General features: G+C 38.2%; 1 protein-coding gene across 7 annotated transcripts in view; it reads right to left on the bottom strand.

The window, feature by feature from the left end:
- The window catches only part of LAMA2 (laminin subunit alpha 2), a 1,513,089-nt gene that overhangs the window by 263,773 nt on the left and 1,226,714 nt on the right, over positions 1-22,602 (bottom strand). For all 7 annotated transcript variants that reach the window (XM_073627245.1, XM_073627247.1, XM_073627249.1 and 4 more), the window contains 2 exons: positions 6,558-6,720; positions 3,231-3,441 (listed from right to left, as the gene is read on the bottom strand). In XM_073627245.1, coding sequence (XP_073483346.1) covers positions 3,231-3,441; positions 6,558-6,720 — 374 coding nt within the window. The remainder of the gene's footprint in view (positions 1-3,230; positions 3,442-6,557; positions 6,721-22,602) is intronic.

The raw sequence follows: 22,602 nt of genomic DNA, 5'->3' as shown, positions 1-22,602 counted from the left end.
TTTTTGCTATAATAAATACCCCCAATTTTTTATTTAAAAAAAGCAAATTTTTTACTCAGTTTAGGCTGATATGTATTCTTCTAAATATTTTGGTAATTAAAATCGCAAAAAGCGTATATTGATTGGTTTGCGCAAAAGATATAGCATCTACAAAATAGGAGAAAGATTTAAGGCATTTTTATTATTATTTTTTTTTTACTAGTAATGGCGGTGATCAGCGATTTTTATCGGGACTGCAACATTATGGTGGACAGATTGGACACTTTTGACACATTTTTGGGACGATTGGCATTTATACAATGACCAGTGCTATAAAAATGCACTGATTACTGTGTAAATGACACTGGCAGGGAAGGGGTTAACAGTAGGGGGCGATCAAGACAGTTAAATGTGTTACCTAGGGAGTGATTCCAACTGTGGGGGGATGGGACTGCCTGGGTGAGGAGACTGATCGTTGTTCATACTTAGTATCTAAAACAGATCGCTCTTCTCACCTCTGACAGCACGGAGATCTGTCTGTCTACATTGACAGATCTCCGTTCTGTCTCAGTGTGGAGCAATCGCGGGTGCAAGGCGGTCATCGTGACCGCCGGGCACGAGCATCGACTCCGGCATGGTGCTGCGGGCGTGCGCCCTCTAGTGGTCAAAAGGCGAGCCGATGTATAGCTACGATGGCTTGCCCAGGGGAGCCAACCTGCCGTAGTATAACTGCGGCGGCTGGTTGGGAAGGGGTTAAGGTGTGCTTTTCAGCCCCAACGGGGTGCTTTTAACCCAAAGAAGGGGTTAAAAACTCCTGTGTTGCGATGTTTCCGAATCACTTTCCAGGCGCTTTGGAAGCGCTGCCCATTCATTTCAATGGGCAGGGGCATTTTGGGAGCACTGTATACACCGCTCCCAAACCGCCCCAAAGATGCTGCTTCCAGAACTTTTCCGAAAGTCCCACAAGCGCACCACCTGGGTGTGAAAGTACCCATTGTAATGAATAGGAGGCAGTTTTCAGGCGATTTACAGGCGCTAAAATACCTGAAATCTGCCTCAGTGTGAAAGGGGTCTAAGTAAATGGCTCCAGGTGATACACAAGTTGTGCCTGTCTCTCTGCAGCCATCTCTTCTCTACATCCATTCAAAGTGATGAATTTATAAAGCTTGTCTGAAAGTTAAAAAAAAAGGGTATGGAGAGCTGAAATTACACACTGCAGAGCTCAGTGAAGAGAGTTCTGAGAACTGATTGGAGGGCAGAGACACCCCCCCCCCCTCAACACAGCACACAGAAGCAGAGCTGAGGCTGTGAATCAGCTGGAGATTCCTCCCCTGCCACCTATTTTCTCTTGGTGTCAGGAAAACTTGTCAGAACTTACTCATGCTGATAGCAGAAGAACATGACAGCGGACAGAAATGACACTTAGTGCTCTTAATTGAGACTATACACTATAGAGCGATATGATTTGTATATATTTCATATCTGAGGTTTACAACCACTTTAACTGCATATAAGTGACTCAAAGGAGACATTAAAAATACTCAATTTGTCTTCACCAATACCATTAGATCTACTTTTTAAAAGATTCAAATAGGTGACAAATACGGATTCTATCTCCCCCTCTTTGTTCCTGTATATCCACATTGATTTTGATTCCTCAAAGATTGAGTTGATTGAGGTAAAAATCACTCTGGTTATTGCACACATTTCTGCCCCTTCTGCCTCTTTTTCTTGCCCTCCTTGTTGATATCTAGGTTCACAGGAATTTAATACTGTGTTCTCTTTATTTCACTTTATTGCTGACTATGCCCTTGTATGAGCAAAACATTTTGACTTGGTGGGATTTTTATATAATTTTGTGCTACTTTGCAAGGAAACCATTAATTTTGAGGAGGGGTGATAGGTACGGCCAGTTTGGTCAACATGATATATATGGGCAGTTATGTACATTTTTTTACTCAACGTTTCATTCTGAGCAGCTTCTTTTATCTCCTATTGTTCCTCTACTACCTACATGTACATGTAGTAACTTTAAATGTTTTTTCTTTTTTTGTCAATTTTTATTGAAGGTACAATAAAAGTTATATTTGTATTAATGTACTGGACACTTATTGATTTATTATTCATTTCTGGCAATTTTATTTTTGTCACATTTTTTGATTGACTCACTTATAATATTGATTGGACCATTTAGTATATTATTTAATGTTTGATGATTACATACATGTTACATAGGCACTAGCATATTGCACATAAGATAATTTAATTAATAATCACTCGGTGGCATACGTTAAATGGTATATTCAGGAATATATGATAAGGGTTAGCGCAGTCAAAATTTTGTGTTTATCATTATTTTTCTTTTCCACCAATAGGTGAAATGTTTTTTTTGACTGCAGCAAACAAAACAATTTTTCACAATAGTTAGGTTAAAAATTATTTTATTTTAATATTTTAGGGCCTGGTGGGCTTTGTGTGTATTTATCATATATTCAATAAATATATTTATTTATTGTATATCAGAAGTTTAAATAAGACATTTTTTACAGATCTGAATGTAATTATATATGTTTTTTAACAAGAGGGAGTTCAGAAAGCATGTACTGTATATATACTGAAAATGTTTGCATTAATCCCAGGGATTTTCCTGTCAGTAGCCAGCTCAGGATCACGTGTTTCTTTGTTATTGCATTTAACTGTAATGTTCCAATAATTTCACAACTGTTTCCCTAATGAATAAGAAGGGCACATATATGACATCTTAGCCCTAAAAGCAAAACTAAACAGAAAATGCAAACTGCTTTCTACACTAGATTGTGGACTATAAATACAAAATATGGCAACCCAACAGGAGTCATAAAAAATCTTTGCAAATGTTTGCATGCCTTTAGGCATTTATCTTCATTCATTTTAAATTCTCCTCATTTGACTTTGTTCGATGTTTATTAATATACAGTACAGTGTATGTAATTAGAATAAATTGATAGCTGGCAGTCAAGGAAGGGAATTTATTAGAGTTAAGAACCACTGCTGAGTGTGTGTTATTAGTTATAATACATATACAATATTGCAAATTTGTGTAGGCAAGAAGAGGAAAAAAGCAATTGGCCATACTCGTGTACAACCATGTACATGCAAGACCATCTGCAGTCCTTGTGTTCATTAATCTAAGATTACTGTTAAATGAATTTTCTTTCTGCACAAAATGGAAATGAAGGAAACTTATTTGGTAAGAGTAATATTTTCAGTACCTCCAGTGCAGTCATATTGCGTTGATTGATGGCAGATAAATGATCAGATTCTTTAATTTTCCCCCGGGCTTCTCGGAGCATGTCTGAGACATCATCCAGTTTTTCTTGAAATTGAGTTAACCTGTTCATTGCCCCCTCATTTAACTCATTATTTTTGTTATAAGGATCCTGGAACAGCTTCTTAACTCTGTTAAGAAGACCTTCTGATGCCCTGCAATGAAAACAGCATAGAGTTAAATGAAATAGCCAAAACATTCTGGAAGGGTGATGAAATAAACCATATAACCCCTTAAAATGTATACGTCTGGAAAATTATTCAAAATGATCATTGTATGCTGTATGTAGTTGGTTTAAAGCTAAACTACAGGCAGATAAAAAATACACACATGAATTCCATCCTATGCCATGTCTATCATGGTATATGTAATGTCTAACTCTATTGTACAGTACGTTTGGCATCATGCATCACTGTTTACAAAGCTTACTGTTTAAAAAGTGTTTATCTGTCACAAAGTTTCTTACCTGTCGATCCTGCCAGTAGCTGCTTTTCCTGTTGTATGCTGACCACTAAGTCACCACCCCTCAATTAGCAATAGTGTTGTCAATCTGCTGCGCAAGCACCTTCAATTGGGCTGCCCATCTGTGTGATTAGAAAGGTAGCCAAACAGCCAACTGAAGGTTGGCACTACAGGCTGACATGGTTGCTAGTTGCAAGATAAAGCCTTGATGTTTTCAGCTTGCAAAATAATGTGCTGTCACTGGTAGGATCCCAAGGCAAAAATGTTGCAATAGAGTCATAAAATAATTGCTTAAGAAACTGTATATAGTTAGACATGATGCCAAACATGCTAAACATAGATTTGGGGTTTACACATTCTTTAATACATCAACACGTTTTTTTTTTTTTTAATTACAAATAGAGTACTTTATGTACTGTAATTTTTCCTGGAATCAGCTTCTTGCAATACTCTGAACAGCTCAGACTGGAGGAGGGAGAATCAGCTCCAGGAGCCATTTAGTTGAGCTACAGTGCTCATGTGCTAAAAAGGGACATGCTGATAGGAGGAGATAGTAAAGTTTATCAGTCTGCTGTGTCTCCTTTCACTGCCCAGTCACAGACAGAATATGAAACAGTAAACTGTTTCGGACTGTGCTATGTAGAAAAGCCGTGAAACAGACAAATGAAAGAGTTCCCTTATATGTATTTTATCTGTGTATTTACTTGGCTGCTGGAGTTCATCTTTAGGGATTTCAGAATATCAATATGTCTTCAGAATTATTGGTGACTGAGGGGGTGGTTTCTAACTTACAAATTATCTGGTTTGCCAGTACAGGATCTTCTTTCTAACTGTCCATGTTTGGGCTGCTAAAGTATGCTATTAAAACCAAATTGGGAAGGGACTTCTCACATTAGCTGGATCTTCTGGAGAAGGTTTGACAATGGGGCCTCTCACACCTGACTGTAGATCACTGGCCAAGCTACCTCTGCCTCATTAGGTGTGGAATGTCTGAGCTGCTTAGGGAGGGAAGCTAAAGAATTTATACTCCTTTGGTGTGTCCAGGAACCCAAGAAGTTGTGGAAAATTGAGTTAAAGGGGTTTGCACGTCAACATGGTAAATAAATGGTATTCATCTACACTACTGCATACCTCCCAACTTTTTGATATGGGAGTGACACCTATTAGCAAAGGTATGAGGGCATAGGACACCCCCCCGTCATGTCTCCATAGGTTGACATCATATGACATCCTGGAGTTTAAGTGGTTAAATCTAAATGATGCCTGCAGCTGCAGGCATCATTCAGATATCTTTTTTTTCTGCCAGTGATTCCCTGTCATGTAAAAACAGTCATAGCGGCTATTCGTCCCCATCCCACCTGTCATGCCCTATATTACAAGAGGTGTTTACAATTCTTGTAATAGGAATAAAAGTGCTAAAAACATTTTTTTAAGGGAAAGTGTCAAGATAAAAAAATAAAAGTAGAATAAACAATAAAAAATAAAATAAACTTAAGTGCCCCCGTCCCCACGTGTTTGCATGCAGAAGCGACAGCATATGTACGTCACGCCTGCATATGTAAATGGTGTTCAAACCACACATGTGAGGTATCCCTGCAAATGTTAGAGCGAGAGCAATAATTCTAGCCCAAGACCTCCTCTGTAACTCTAAACAGGTAACCTGTAAAAATGTTTAAAGCGTCGCCTAGGGAGATTTTTAAGTACTGAAGTTTGGCGCCATTCCACAAGTGTGCGCAATTTTAAAGCGTGACATGTTACATATCTATTTATTCAGCATAACATCATATTTCACATTATACAAATTTGGGCTAACTTCAAATGAATTAAAAAAATTGCTGCGCAAATACTGTGTGACATAAAAAGTTGCAACGACCACCATTTTATTTCCTAGGGTCTGCTAAAAAACCATGTATAATGTTTGGGGGTTCTGAGTAAATTTCTAGCAAAAAAAAAAAAATATGCTTTTTACATGTAGGAGAGGAGCGCCAGAAAAGGCCAGGTATGGAAGTGGTTTTAAAGGAGAAAAAAAGGATTAGTTAAACCCAAAGGTGCTTTTTTTTACCACTATTATTCCATTATACTAGCTTTTGACATTTACAAATGCAGCAATTTAGAAATTGGATGAAAGGTTTAGCACTGGGAAACACTTTTTGAAAGATAAAAAGTGCATTTTATATACAACTATATAGTTCAGACCAAAATGAGGGACACATGAAGAGAAAAGAGGAACAGTTCCAAATCAGGGACATTTGGGAGGTTTGCTACTGTTTGAATACAAAAGGCACATGGAAACTTGTACCAGCCAAAAATGGTTGCAGATTTTCTGCTCATTCTGGTATTTTTACAGTTGCCAGTCCACCAGTTAGTGGCTGGTTCCAACATTCTGAATAGACATATCCCTTACTTGAATAGCACCTGGGTGCATAATAATGATCCATATATATTTTGACAAGCAGACATTAACGACAAATAGTACAAACACAGATATCTTGTTGAGATAATAAAAAACACTTTAATAAGAAAAATACAAATAGTTATATTCTTCCATTCCTTTCTATTTTTCCAGTACCGTGTAATTGTTTTACTAACACACAAACAACGTGTGTGGATAAAAAATCTGCTACTTCTCTCTTCACAGTTATTTGCTGTGTATATCATCATTAAACTAACTTGGGAAAAAAAAAACATGAAAGTGGTTATTTTGAAAGTATGGCTATTTATTTTGTGCACAGATTTATTGATGTTCCTCCAAACTGAAAATTGAGATTGGTAAGTGAGTGTTTTCATGATATGTAATTACGCTACTTACTTGAACTCATCTGCAGCTGCTTTCTCCTGATTTTTAAACATTTTCCTCCTGAGCTCAGCCATCATCTTGTCAACATCTTTCTGTAACTCGTGGAAGCTCTTGTCCTGTGTCTTGTTCTGAATACCCAGTGTTTCATTTAGCTTCATAGCTTTGTCAAGTAAGTCTAAATATGATACAAAGATTGCATTACATAAGAGAGAGTTTCAATTTATTTCTGAATGTATTCAATTTAAATTGCTACTGCATGATCAACCCTTAAAATGTAGGAGAAAACCTCAGGTACAGTATTAAAGCTGAACTCCAGTGAGTTAAAAAAAAAAAAAAAAAAAAAAAAAAGATTTCCTCCATATTATGTATGTGTTTTCACGCAAAATCATTAAAGTGACAATAAAAGATTTACTTTTCTCCAAAAATAATCTATACACATCCACCAATGTAAACCCTTACATACACCCAGTGAAGTGACTGGCCTCAGATTATACACAGAGATTAAACAAATCCTCCTACGTAAAGCTGGCCATAGATGGATCGAAATTCAGAAAGCTTAGCAGAGACCAGCCAAATTCTGATCCATCTATGGCCGCTCCCACTCGAAAGGAATCGCTCTAATGATCCACTCCTCTCTAACGGAACTGTTGGTATATTTTCATTCGATCAGAGGAGCATCCCACTGTCAGAATATAACAGCACAGTGGGGAAGATTCCTCCATCCACCTTGAATGGGTGGATGGGGGAATCCATTTTTCTTTTTTTCTTTTGATTAGCCAGTTGGCTGATCAAAAAAAAAAAAACATCTATGGCCAGCTTAGTTCTAGGTGTTTATTTGCTGCCCTCTCTTCTCTACAGCTTTCTTAAATACATTTTATACAGCATCGCTCAGCAGTAGAAAGCAGGATCTGATGTCAAACACATTGGAGAGTTAAGCCCCATACACTATTAGATTTTCTGCAGATTTTTGTCTTCAGATTTACCAAAAACATATAATATGAGGTCAAACCTTAAGAGTTTCAGTTTGTATGCAATCAGGCAGGCCTTTGCACTACATGGTTTTGGTAAATCTGAAGACAAAAATCTGCAGAAAATCTAATAGTGTGTATGGGACCTTAGCCTGGCCATATACGTTCAACCACCTTGTATAATCGTCCTTTAGATTTACCAAAAAACATATAATATGAGGTCAAAATAAAACAACACTTTCAATTGTATCCAATTAGGCAGGGCCTTGCACTACATAGTTGAAGGTAAATCTAAAGAAAATTGTACAGAAAATTGTATAATGTATGGCCAGCCTTAGAGCACAGAGTTCCCTGATATCTGAGGTGAGGGGAGAGGGACACCCCCCCACCCATACTCAAGCTCATAAGAAAGCATACTAAGCCAAAGCTACAAGTCACCTGCTGTGTGCGGGGGAGGGCAGTTATTTCTCAGGAGGCTGTTGTGTTGGCTTAAATTTTTTTCAGTGACTCTGCAGATAGCAGCGAGAGGAGAGATCAGAGAGCAATCAAAGAAAGATGTGCTTTGTTCATTTTTCATGTCTGAGGTTTACATCCACATTAATAGCCCTGTAATCTATTTTTTCCTGCAATTGTTTCTTGCTGCATGTTTCTGCCTCCTTGGATCCTCCATGAGCTCTCAAACTTCTCCTTTTTCTTTCTTTTTCTCCTCACTCACTGTTTGCTTTGAATGAGCAATGCATGTTAGTTTTAGTCCTACTACAAATCACATAGTCCATAGTCCATGGAGTGAGAAAGAGGGGATGGCTACCCTTCTACATACAGCGGGACCATGGAGAATGAATGTAGTCATCCTCTAACAGGAAGCCAGATTACAGCAGCAATAAAAGGAATTTGGAGATTTAAGGGAGGATGAGAGCAATAGAAGGTATTTTTATGAGTTAAGAATACATATTTGAATATATTTTATTAAAACTAAAGTTTAATGCGAAGCAATTAATGCAAGTACCCAAATCTGTTTTATCAGAGCTGCGTAAGCCCCTGTACAGCAGGGCTAGAAGAAAGAGGGCAGGTATTCTGAGCCAATTGTGCTTTGTTGTATGAAGATGTGCTGATAAAAAACATACTCACAAAGGTGAGATATTACTGCATCAATATGTTGCTAGTTCTTCATTGATTAATTAGAGGTTAAGGGCAGGGGGTGAACAAGTTGTATTGCTTAACCGCAGTAGAGAAAATTGACAGTACAAGTACAGTCCAGTAGGGATATGCAAATCTCACGACTGGCTAGACAAAATGTAAAATCCTTTACAAGTGCAATAGTTCTCATATATGCATTTCAGCTGAGTTGTTTGCCTGGGGTTCAGCCTGATTTAGACCAGTCAAAAAACGAAGACACCGTCATTAACTTATGTAATAGCAAAGACCCAAATGTTAATCCTGAGGATCCTGACAGCGCTCTGTATCACCAAAATATATTACTGTGTATACCAATACTTCAAATCATCAGCAAAATAAAATGTCCATATAATATGATGTGATAACTTATATCTAAACCTTTTCAGTAATATATTAGTTTGGTGATGAAAATCTTTTATATCACTACAGTTGCATCTCAAGCGCATTAATTTGTTGGACCATTTATATCACTGAGCACTTTATTCTATATTCACGTTGTATCACATCATATTATATGGACATTTTATTTTGTTGATGATTTGAAATATTTGTATACAGAGTAATATATTTGGGTGATAAAGAGTGTGGTCAGGATCCTCAAAGTTATTACTCTTTGGGACTTTGCGATTATATAAACTTGGATTGGTCAAGTCTGATGACAAGCAGCTCTTTTTAAATTTTCCAGTTCTTTAAAAAAAAAAAATTACATTTTTTGTTACTTACATATTTATTTGTTTTGTGCTGGTGTAGGTACACTTTTTTAACCATTATTAACTTGTTTTCTTAAAATGTTATATACCTGGCTGTAATTTTGACCCGTTTACCTTATTGCGATAGTAAAGCTTCCTTTTTTAAATTAAAATAACAAACATAGTATACTTACCTGCTCTGTGCAATGATTTTGCACAGAGAAGCCCCAATCCTCTTCTTCTGGAGTCCCCTGCTGGTGCTCCAGGCTCCTCCTCTTTGGCAACTACTTTCCATGGGGGCACCTGTGCATGTTCACTCCTGAGCCTCCTTGTCTGTGTTTATTGACACAGAGTGGGAAGCTAAGCACTGCCCCCTGCTCATTCGGCACAACATGTGATTGACAGCAGTGGGAGCCAACGGCTCCCACTGCTATCAATCTGCCCAGGAAAGAGGTAAATAGGTATAGGTGGAGCCGCTGCTCTCATGCACATTGTTGGATCGAATCAGGCTCAGGTAAGTGTAAAGGGGGCTTAAGGGGAATTTGGAGCAACAAAAGGTTTTTTATCTTAATGCATAGAATGCATTAAGGTGAAAACCCCTAATGCTTCAGAACCACTTTAATGTTTAATAGTGCATTTAGGGATTTCTGATTTTTCCATTACCTTTCTAATTCACATATTATTTCTTTATCAGTGACTCAAAGTTTTGAAATATAATAATTGTAATAATAATAATATAAAATATAAAGGTTATACTTTTTTCTCAGGCTTTCGAGAAGGGTAGAGTTAGACCCTCTATCGGAGTCTTTATGTGGTCTGTATTTACATTGGGAAGATTCATCACCTATTTTTGCCTGATGACTTGTCGCTAGGACAAAAGTAAGAAAAAAAACCTATTCTTATATTTTAGGTATGTCACCAGATCATGTGGTGATTTTAAATCTCCCAGTGAGGAGAACTATTCTACTGATAACTGTCTTAAAAATTCATACCTTCATACTGCCATAAAAATTTATTAAATCATTTAAAAATTCATGTAATTTAGGTTGGGCCCCCAAATTTTTTTTTTCTTTTCTCCCTTGACACCAATACCAGACCCTCACCTATGAAAAGGGGTTGGTATGTATTTTTATAGGAAGCCTCACGCATTTTTTTTTTGGTGTTGGGTTATCCTAATTAACATCAAACATTGACCCTCATTCAGGATAATGGTCTGGTAGAGATGAAGGAAATCTGTTTACAAGCAGAAGTAAAGAGGCCAGAGCTGTAATTTGTATGAAGGTATGAATTTTTAAGACAGTTATCAGTAGAATAGTTGTCCTCACTGGGAGATTTAAAATCACCACATGATCTGGTGACATATCTAAAATATAAGAATAGTTTTTTTTTCTTACTTTTGTCCTAGCGACAAGTCATCAGGCAAAAATAGGTGATGAATCTTCCATTTTTTTTTCTTCATAAATGTCAGTTTTGGTATAGTATGTTGTATAAATAGTACAGATGTGCCACTTCACAGGCGGGTTAAGGACATCAGAGAAAAGGGGAAGGAAAAGGCCTTCCAAGGGGGTCACAGTAATTGGACACTACGGTTAATTAGATTAAATTTTATTGTAGAAAAAACACACCATAGTATCAAATATAGCAAAAGTACCAAGAATAATCAAACTGAGTATTACTTTCCAAGATAATTTAAAAGACAACATTGTCATTAAAAAGAGGGAGAGATCGCAGCTGCGCACACATCCACACAATCAATCAGACATACAACCAGCTCCAAGGATAAGGATAGTTTACATATTGGTTGGCAATAAACTACATAAACTACTGTCCTACTTCCTAATTGAGCAATGAATTGTAGCTACCCCATAAAGGATATATAGCTGTTAACTGACTGAACTGTGGATGCATGGATTAGAACAGGTAGGTATTACATGGACCATCCTATGTCCCGTGTCCAAAATGGAAATTGGCAGTGCAGAGTTAATCTGAAATACTTGGGACTAGAGGCTCTCATTTCCCTACAGTAGGCAGAAAGTGGCTTGTGATGCAGACTACAGTATCCAGTAAGTAAGGCTGCGGGGGTAAAAATTTCTTAAGAGGTATACTATTTCAGAAGTTCACTGATCCGTCTGATGTAGGGTGGGGAGGGAGGAGCACAGCAGGTGGAGTTGCAGTTATCAGTCCACAGCTAATCAGCAGGCTCAATTGAATAACAGCAATTGCGATAGCAATAAAAGCTACTCTCACCCATGCATATGTCTCCTCATACCTCCGTCCAACCCCTCCAGTCCCAGCTTCGCTCTTAAGGTCACCGGTTTCACTCCTCAGAGAAATAATCCAGATACTGGATCGAGTGTCATCCATGCCTCCATCACACTTCACTTAAGGACATCCCCCGGGCATGTTATTAAAATTAATTTAGAATTTTTAATGTTGACCTTGGAGCATTATTAAAACTGCTACTTCCATCCAAATTGAATTTTTTACATTTATTTTTTTTGCTTTGTTACATGTCCCCCAGCAACATGCGAACGTTTAGGGATGCCTGCTCAAAATAAAAAAAAAATATTTTTTTTCTCAAGCAAAGCTCACCTAAGTAGCCCCATGAGGACAAATGTGAGCTTTTTGTTTCGGCTAAAGGTCAAATCAGTTTTGCTGAAATTACTCTACTTATTATACTGTGGCCTCCATATTTCCTTCGGCTTAAATCTCCAGCTATATAGCAGAAAATGCCAAGAAATTCTGAGATCAAAACACAGCTCTGTGAGCATTTAAGACGTTCAAAATAGCTGTGCTCACCCAAATTTAAGATTACTCTGTAACAATAGCCTAGAGCATGACAGCATGTCAGTGTTTGGTCAGATTTAATGTGCTTTTGTAACCAATAGGTTCACTTTAATGTTTCCCCTGCCCACATATGCATTGAAGTAGTATACAGTATAAAGCAATTTTTAACTGAAAGCACCCACACAAAGAATAGTTTTACCTTGACATCTGTATGTGTTGTTTTCTACTAAAAACGTCTATGCTTCAGGCTTTTTATACTCCACTATAAGCACAGTCATATAAAGAACTATAAATAGTGAGGACGTATTTTGTAAATTATAGCATACACTGACTGGGCTGGCTATTGAAGCAATCTTCAACTGGTTTGTACCATACTAAAGTAGTAGTAAAAAAAGCACAATAAAACAATAAAAAGGCAATTTGACATGTAATTTGTGATTTTATTTAATCAAAAATGTTTTAGAATTATGCTTTGCGAAAAAGCTTTTACTTTAAATCCTACTATGTAAAAGGATAATATACAACATAAATATCCGGCCTCTAAGAAGTACATTTATTTGTTTAGTTTTAGGTATGTAGTAAAAGCTAGCAGATTACACCAAGATCAGAATATTAAATAAAACCTACAGAGAATGAAATGAAAATTGTGAAACATTCATGGATCATTCTGGTTTAAGACCTTAATGGGCAAATTAGTGGCAGTGAAAATGTAAGCAATGTAAACAAGCAGACCTATTTTGCATAGATTAACTATGGAATTCATACTCTTTGGCAGGTAAAGCAGACACGGTACTAAAAGAATACCCAATAAATGTATACTTACACAGTATCAATTGTATATATTGATAATTTTGACTTAAAGGGAACACTTACAAAGCTGTGATAGTAAATAATTCACAATTTTTTAAAACACATTCACAATGAAGATTCTCCTGCCATCTCACATTCACTGCTTTATGAAATTATTTAACACCTTGCCAACCGCACCTATAGCAGATTTGCTGCTACAGGGCGGCAGTTCAGTGCAGAATATATAGGTGATTCTGCACTTTCAGGTAGGGGGCACTCTCGCGTCCACGTTGTGCTGCTGTGATTAGTCACAGCAGAAGCGGATCAGTGGGTGCCAGTCAATGGATGTCTGCCGACACCCACTGATCGTCAAGGAGAGAGGCTGGATGGAGCTCTGCATACGTAAACAATGCAGAGCTGGATCCTGACAAAGGGGAAGTGATGGATTTTCTTTCCCTGCAAAACAAGGAAAAAATTCCATCACATTCCTTAGTAAAAACAGCACACATAGTATACACAAACACAGGTTATTCACACATTTAACCCTCTAATCACCCTAGATGTTTTACCCCTTCCCAGCCAGTGTCATTAATACAGTGAAAGTGCATATTTTTAGCACTGATCACTGTATTAGGGTCACTGGATCCCACAAAGTGTCAGTTAGTGTCAGACTGTCTGCTGTAATATTGCAGTACTGCTATAAGTCACTGGTCACCACCATTACTAGTATAAAAAAAATACAGTATATATCACAGCCGGCTCCCTACTGCGCATGCGCAAAGCATGCTTCACTTTCTAAATGGCACAGCAGCGGAGGAAGGAGGAGGGGGCCGAACTTCTGAGGGACAGCGCCATGGCACTTTCTCCTGTAAGTGGGGGAGGGTACCTGTCAAAAACAGGTACCTGTTCCCCCCTCCCCTCTGAAAGGTGCCAAATGTGGCACCGGAGGGGGGGAAGCATATAAGCGGAAGTTCCACTTTTGGGTGGAACTCTGCTTTAAGCATTGGCTTTTTAGCATGCTCAAAATTCCTGATGGGGACAATAGCAAAACATAACTGTGTAATGATCATCGGTACAGTACAGTTGTGGTTTATTGTCTCTACTGAAAGCACATTTGACAGGATTACATTGCAAGTGGCTATTTGAGTGACAGGGACAAAGTGTTGTGTTGTAAGGACAGTACCTGACCAAGGAACTTTATGGCAGGATAGCTGGATATTATTTAAATATAGGCTGTATATTTAAAATTACTTATGAAATTACATGAACATGTTAAGGATTATATCCACTTTAATAATCACTTCCAACTCTCTTAAAATAGTTATGGTATGGTAAGAATAGATATAACAGTAACCATATCCTTATAACTCAGGAGACAAACAACTTCACAGGGGAAAGCAGGAAAAAAAGGGAATAGAGAGCCCAAATAATAGGAGACCACCCTGACTCCAAAACATTAATAGAAGTCACAATACATGAAGAGCTTCAGGTGTCCCACAAAAACTCATTAACACAAAACAAAAATCCACAATGTACAAAAAATATAATTATTCCCATGATTGTACTCCAACCCACAGTTAAAAACAATTAAAATGATATGAACCTTATCCCCTGGGAAAAACTGAAGAGTGATTGTTGCTAAATTGCTGCAGTAGAAATGTTAAAACCATGTATTTAAATGACAGATGTGCAAATGGCCCACACTGCTGTTTAAGGATGGTTGTTTCAAATTGATATAGGTGGGTGCAGTATGTTCCTGACAGTCTGTGGCTTGGATAAGCTGCAAAACATTTTCCATAGTGATGAGCAAAACTCCTTGGGTTTGGTTCAAGCAGGGTTGAGCAAACTTCATAGACGTTCGGATGCCAACCTTATTGAAACCAATAGGAGCCGAATCTGTTAAGTTAAAAACTCTCATTTTCTGGGCTAATGGGCAAGTGGGTGTCAAAAATTAGCACAAGGGTGGGCACTGTCCTGGGGAACATGTACCAGTGTAAAAAACATTTTTAAAAATCTACTTAGCCAGGAGAAGTGATTTTTTAATTGCTAAAAGTGAAACATTACAAATGTCAAATTCCTTTAATTAACATGCCTGGGGGATGTCTCAATCATGACAGTGAAGAGGTGCATCTCTGTGATGTTCAGAAAGTGTGGCACAATCTGTCACTGGCTGTGTCCATTGGACAATGACTGATCAGTGTACCGTCTCCCAATCAAAGCAGCTCACATGACAGTTGTAAACAATGGATGTCTTTCTTTCATGCCATCCATTGTGTACAGTTGTGTTGCTAGCTGTAATTGGTCAATGTGATCACATGGTACAGACAGGGCCAATCACAGTCTATCTGTACCATGTGATTAGCTCTGGCCAATCACAGCTAATCAACATGAAACAAACTGAATGAGTTTCATTCAGTAATATGCTTGCTAATAGCAATGAAGTGCACTGCTATAAGAAATCATAATGTATAAAAAAAATCCTGATCACTTCCCCAAAGTAGTACAATGTTACTATGGTAACATTATAGTGTATTAAAAAAAAAATGTAAAGAAAAAGAAAAACAAGAAAAACAAGTAAAGAAAAACAAATGTAATTAAAAAAAAAAAAAAAAATTCATACTGTCACCAGTCAGTGTCCCTGATCACCGCCACCCCAGTTATATGAAGATGCTGTACTGCACTGGTGACTGGTGGTAATTTCTTCATTTTCCAAAAAAATTCTAAAACTTAAAAAAACTTGCCATGCCTCTTACTAAATGCCTTGGACTGTCTACTTTCCAAAAAGGGGTCATTTGGGGGGTATTTGTACTGTTCTGGAATTTTTGGGTCCTTTTGGGTCTTAAGAAATGATAGGCTGTCAGTACATCAGGAATGATTAATTTTCAGATGTATACCACAGTTTGTGGACTTTATAACTTTCCTACAGACTAAATTTAATACACTGATTTGGGTTATTTCCATGAAAGAATCGTAGCAGAATACATTTTGGCCTAAATTTATGAAGAACAATTATTTATTTGCAAAATGTTATAACAGAAATGAAGAAAAACGCGTTTTTTCTGTTTAATATTCAACCTTTTTTTAGTTTATTTAGCAAAAAATAAAAACCCAGTGGTGATTAAATACCACCAGAAGGCAGCTCTAGTTGTGTGAACAAAATGATAAAAAGTTAGTTTTGGTACAGTGCTGCATGACTGCTCAATTGTCATTCGAAGTGCGACAGCTCTGAAAGCTGAAAATTGGCCTGGGAAGGAAGGGGGTAAAAGTGCCTTGTATCGAAGTGGTTAAACTGTAGCTTTTTTTCTTTGTGAAAGTCACTTTTTCTGAAGCAAGAATGAAAGAAATTGTGTAGAACCCCCCTAAAATATATACCAGACCCTTTGGGTCCCCTTTTTTGTTTAGTTATACATAGTCTGTGGAAGAATTTGCACCCCTATAGTATTTTTTGTACGTCCCACTGGAGAGACTCTCTATTTTTCTTAGTGACCATTGTCATCCAGAAAAGAAAACAAGGTGGAAGTCTTCTAATAGGGAAACTTGTCTGAAAATATATTTCTCACTTTGAAGAGATTTCCTCTTGCTTTTTATTTAGTCTACAGGACAGGATGTGAAGCAAAATCTCCTGTGACAAAAATGGCTGACAGGGGTTCTAACCATTCACAGCTCTAACTAAAGCTAGGAAAATAGTTTAGGCAATAGATATATGTTCAGGCATGTCTGTTAAAGCCCAGCTCTGACCTAAACTTTTTTATATCCCTATTTTGTACAGGACAAAGAAGATTCAGAGTCACCATAAACTTTTTATTACTGTTTGTGTACCACTGTAAGAATTTTCTTCTAATTTCTTGCCTAATGGATGCCTAATTTCTTGCCTAAACTTTTTTATATCCCTATTTTGTACAGGACAAAGAAGATTCAGAGCCACCATAAATTTTTTATTACTATTTGTGTACCACTGTAAGAATGTTCTTCTAATTTCTTGCCTAATGGATGCCAGAAGAGAAAGTGACTGGAATATGTACAGCAAATAAACATTTTTTCTTGAAAAAGGATTAGCTAAGGTATGTTTCTAGTTCTGAATAGAGTGGGGAAATTTTAGAAACTCTATCTGATTTTTAATGCTGTCTGTTGTTATTTGGTAGATTTCCCCTCACCTGTTGTATATGTGATTGGTATTAGAACAGGAGGTGTGGGGAACTCTTAAAGCGCTAGTAAACTCTTTTCTTGTACCTACAGGTAAGCCTATAAGGCTTGCCTTTAGGTGCAGTGAATATCTCCTAAACTTGCACTGTTAAGGAGCTATTCACATTGCATGCAGGCGGTGACGTCACTGGTGCATGCGCTCTGAAGGGACAGCCGTGGTCCGTGACTCCCGAGCGCATGCACAGGAGTGATGTCATCGCTGCTCAGCCAATCAGATGGACGAAGCACTCAAAACCAGAAGGAAGACCCGGTGATTATGGAAGCCCTGTCAGTGTTGACAGTGCGCTGCTGGAGGGCTTTGTTCTAAAGCAAGTATTTTATAATGTGCTAGTATGAGATGCCATTGCCTTGCAGGGAATTAAAAAAAAAAAAGTGCAGTGGTTTACTACTGCTTTAAACGGGGACACAAAAGAGAAGTAAACCTGACAGAGGTTCCAAAACTTTCCAAACTGTATTGAAAACTAGAAAATGTCCTTAGCTAGGCCATAATTTATAAGTTGTCTAAACTGCCCACATATGTGCTGCAAGAAAACTACCATGGGCAGATGCCATCATAGCATAGCATGGTCAGAATGTTTTTTTCATTTTAAACACTAATGAAAATTAGGTTAATAAGATGTATGGGACTGATGTAAAACTAATAAAGTACACATATGAACTGTCGACATAATTTGTAAGGATATAATACATTAAGAACATATTTTCAATCTGTTTCCTGATCAACAGAGCAAGGACAAACTAAAATGGGTTTACTCATAGTATTGATCAGGTATACAGACTGTTATACAATTAAATGTTATTTCTGCATTGTCTAAAGTGTTCTACAATGTGACCAGCGAAGCACACACATCATTCTAAAACAATGCGTTTAAAAAGCTTATCAGTTTAGAAATGGATTAAACTACACATCTTTGTCTGAAGCTTATTTCAGGACTTCACTGAAATCCAAATCTGTGCTCTGTTTCTTTGATCTTGCCTTGAAAGCCAAATCCTTGAATTGAGTTAAAGATGCCAGGATTGACTGCCAGGATTGACTGTTTAAGCTACGGCTGCTTAAAGCTCTTAGGATATTGTGTAATAAAATAGCTCCACTGTAATAGGTATTTTCAGAGGTTCAGGGAAATTCTTTATAAGCTATTTCATGTTTTATATGGCTGTACCTGAAAACAAGTCTCAAAAAGAGTACGCAAATGAACTTCTTCCTTCAGGCTGTGTGAAGTTCTTTGAACTGAACAACCAGTATAAAATGTGCAATTCCAGGTACAGAAATATTTTTTTTTTACCAAATCAGATTATGATCATTCATTTGTAAATCAAAAGAAGTTATTTGGATTTATAAAATGTTGGATACAAAAATGTATTTTTCTTGTTAAGCATACTGTATCTAAATATAATGCGTGTATGTTCATTTTTTATCTTCAGTATCTGTAAATGTTGATATAGTATAGTGAAAACACACTGTTCTAACAGAACCAGCATCAAAACACATGAATCGCTATGCTTAAAAAATGTTCATTTTGGATAGAGTAATAAGGGGGCTATAACCCTTGTCAGTTTTTTTTTTTTTCCATTTCTAGTGAAAACAGGAAGTGAGAGGAAATCTCACCAACGTGAACACATTTCTGGTTGTAACCAGGGTAACCAGAACTAGTGTTCTCATTGGAGGATTTCCCCTCTATTCTTGTTTTGGTGACAACCCAGAGTTTGGCGTTTTCTTTCATTCTCTGTGATAATGATAAAAGGACAAATAGAGTGAATCTCTCTAAAGGGAAAACAAATGATTGAAAAACAGACAGGTGTTCTAATCCCTCTCTACTCAATCCAAAAATCCACCCAAAAAACTTTTGCCTTTAGTTATACTTTAAAAGCAGTAAAATATATATTTTTTTTCCTAGGTCATGGATAAAGTTTATTAAGTAAGAATAAGTAATCTATCATCTTCAAACAATCAAAAACATCCAATCAAATAACTTGATAGAGAGTATTTCAGTAAACCTTAGCAATAAACTTATCTTAATTGCTCCCTTTTGATCTGTTTAATATACCTATAAAAGCAGTTTGTATGATTCAAAGGAAAAGCTGAACACTAATGCCCCGTACACACGGACGGATTTTCCGATGGAAAATGTCCGATCGGAGCGTGTTGTCGGAAATTCCGACCGTGTGTGGGCTCCATCGGACATTTTCCATCGGATTTTCCGACACACAAAGTTGGAGAGCAGGAGATAAAATTTTCCGACAACAAAATCCGTTGTCGGAAATTCCGATCGTGTGTACACAAATCCGACGGACAAAGTGCCACGCATGCTCAGAATAAATAAAGAGATGAAAGCTATTGGCCACTGCCCCGTTTATAGTCCCGACGTACGTGTTTTACGTCACCGCGTTCAGAACGATCGGATTTTCCGACAACTTTGTGTGACCGTGTGTATGCAAGACAAGTTTGAGCCAACATCCGTCTGAAAAAATCCATGGATTTTGTTGTCGGAATGTCCGAACAAAGTCCGACCGTGTGTATGGGGCATAATGATGTATTTACATGCACAACATTAGTCAACCAACAAGCTTCATCACATGGTCCCACCCCCAGAACCATCCCTCTGACATGTTTCACCAGATGGACTTGAAGTGGTAGTAAAGGCTAACTATACTATTCTTAAAAATGTTCACTGCTCCTTCCTCCTACCTACAACCCCTGGCAAAAATTATGGAATCACCAGTCCCTGAGGATGTTCCTTCAGTTGTTTATTGTTGTAGAAAAAAAGCAGATCACAGACATGGCCAAAAACTAAAGGCATTTCAAATGGCAACTTTCTGGCTTTAAGAAACACTAAAAGAAATCAAGAAAAATAATTGTGGTGGCCAGTAACAGTTAGATTTATAGAATAAGCACAGGGAATAAATTATGGAATCACTCAATTCTGAGGAAAAAAAATATGGAATCATGAAAAACAAACGAAATAACACTCCAACACATCACTAGTACTTTGTTGCACCACCTCTGGCTTTTATAACTGCTTGCAGTCTCTGAGGCATTGACTTAATGAGTGATAAACAGTACTCTTCATCAATCTGGCTCCAGCCTTCTCTGATTGCTGTTGCCAAATCATCTTTGCAGGTTGGAGCCTTGTCATGGACCATTTTGCATGCTTGGATAAGGGCCTGGTATGGATTTTGGGGGCGCAATTTTTTTTCAAATTTTTGGTTCGGGGTTCCACTTAATATTCATACCAGACACAAAGGGCCTGGTAATGGCCTGGGGGGGGGGGGGGGCATGCTGTTTTTTCCAATGAGTTTTATCTATATTGCCGAGACCTGACAATACATTACAGCCATGATCAGTTTTAAATGGCTTTTTTCCTTTAGAAATGTCATTTTGCTGTGGTACTGTTCTAAGCAAGGGAAAACGGTGCCACTTTACAGGCATACTATAGACACCCCCCAGGCACGATATTTAAAGGAATATTTCATTTTTATTGTTTCACTTTAAGCATTATTAAAATCACTGCTCCCGAAAAAACGGCCATTTTTAAAACTTTTTTTTGCATTGATACATGTCCCCTGGGGCAGGACCAGTCTTCCCAAACACTTTTTATAACAATAACTTGCATATAAGCCTTTAAAATGAGCACTTTTGATTTTTCATGTTCGTGCTAAATACTTTAACTGTGTTTGAGTTTTCCACCAAATTTTTTGCCTATTCGCATGTTCTGGTGCGAACCGAACTGTGGGGTGTTCAGCTCATGCTTACTCCTGGCCCCTCCCTCCTGTTGAGTGACCCCACAGCAAGCAGCTTGCTATGGGGGCACCCGAGCCAAGCCGCAGGTTTGTGTATCATTCAGACACGGAGCAGTGGTTTGGCCCTGTCCCTCTCTCTCCTCATTGGCTAACTGACTTTGATTGACAGCAGAGGGAGCCAATGGCGCTGCTGCTGTGTCTCATTCAATCAGGAGGGAGAGTCCCCGACAGGCGAGGGACTCGTGGACATCGCTGGATCGAGAGGGGGCTCAGGTATGTATTAGTGGGGCTGATGGGGGCTGCTGCACACAGAAGGTTTTTTATCTGAATGCATAGAATGCATTCAGATAAAAAGCTTTCTGACTTTACAACCACTTTAAGATTTACCTTTACTGGAACTAAGGGGTCAAGCCCAACCCCTGAAAAAACAACCCCACACCATAATCCCCCCTCCACCAAATGATTTGGACTAGTTCACAAAGCAAGCTCCATATTCAACTTTGAGATGAATTAGAGCGGAGACTGCGAGCCAGGCCTTCTCATCCAACATCAGTGCCTGACCTCACAAATTCGCTTTTGGAAGAATGGCCAAACATTCCCATAGACACACTCCTCAAGCTTGTGGACAACTCAATGTTGAACCATACGAACGAAGACTGGGATTCCATTAAAGTTCATGTGCATGTAAAGGCAGGTGTCCCGATACTTTTGGCAATATAGTGTGTGTGTGTGTATATATATATATATATATATACATACACACATACACACACAGTATCTCAGTGAGTAAAGCCCACACATGTTATGTAAATATTTTATTATATCTTTTCATGTGACATCACTGAAGAAATTACACTTTGCTGCAATGTAAAGTAGTGAGGGTACAGCTTGTATAACAGTGTAAATTTGCTGTCCCCTCAAAATACCTCAACACACAGCCATTAAAGAGGAGACAAAGGCATAATGAGCTAGTATGCATCGCATTCAAGCTCATTATGAAATACTTACCTCAGAATGATGCCCTGAATCAGCATTGGCACTCCAAGTACGAGTTACTTTTGGGTTGTTGGCTCCGGCGTTGTGATTGGCCAAAGCTGCGATGACATTACTCCCGCGCATGCGTGTGGGAGCTGCCGATCATGGCACGAGTCCTGAAGAAATGGCACCAGCGGGCCATTTCTTCAGTGCCCATGCGCCGATGACATCGGCAGTAACGCATATACTGACTATCTCCTGAACTGTGCAAGTTTAGGAGATATACACGGAACCTACAGGTAAGCCTTGTTATAGGCTTACCTGTAGGTAAAAGTGGTGTAACAGAGTTTACAACCACTTTAATGTCTAAACCGCTGGCAACAAAAGTGAGTACATCCCTAAGTGAAAATGTCCAAATTGGGCCCAAAGTGTCAATATTTTGTGTGGCCACCGTTATTTTCCAGCACTGCCTTAGATCTCTTTTGGGAATGGAGCTCACCAGAGCTTCACAGGTTGCCACTGGAGCCCTCTTCCACTCCTCTATGACGACATCACGGAGCTGGTGGATGTTAGAGACCTTGCACTCCTCCACCTTCCATTTGAGGATGCCACACAAATGCTCAATAGGGTTTAGGAAACATGCTTGGCCAGTCCATCAAAAGGGAATATGAGCGCACAAGTTCATGGTGCAATAACGTCTTTTATTGGATATAATATTGGCCAGTCCATCAC

The sequence above is a fragment of the Aquarana catesbeiana genome, linkage group LG04 (assembly GCF_042186555.1).
Source record: "Aquarana catesbeiana isolate 2022-GZ linkage group LG04, ASM4218655v1, whole genome shotgun sequence".
Classification (NCBI taxonomy): Eukaryota; Metazoa; Chordata; class Amphibia; order Anura; family Ranidae; genus Aquarana; species Aquarana catesbeiana.
Note: the sequence above shows the minus strand (reverse complement) of the source record. Positions and strands in the feature narration are given on the sequence as shown.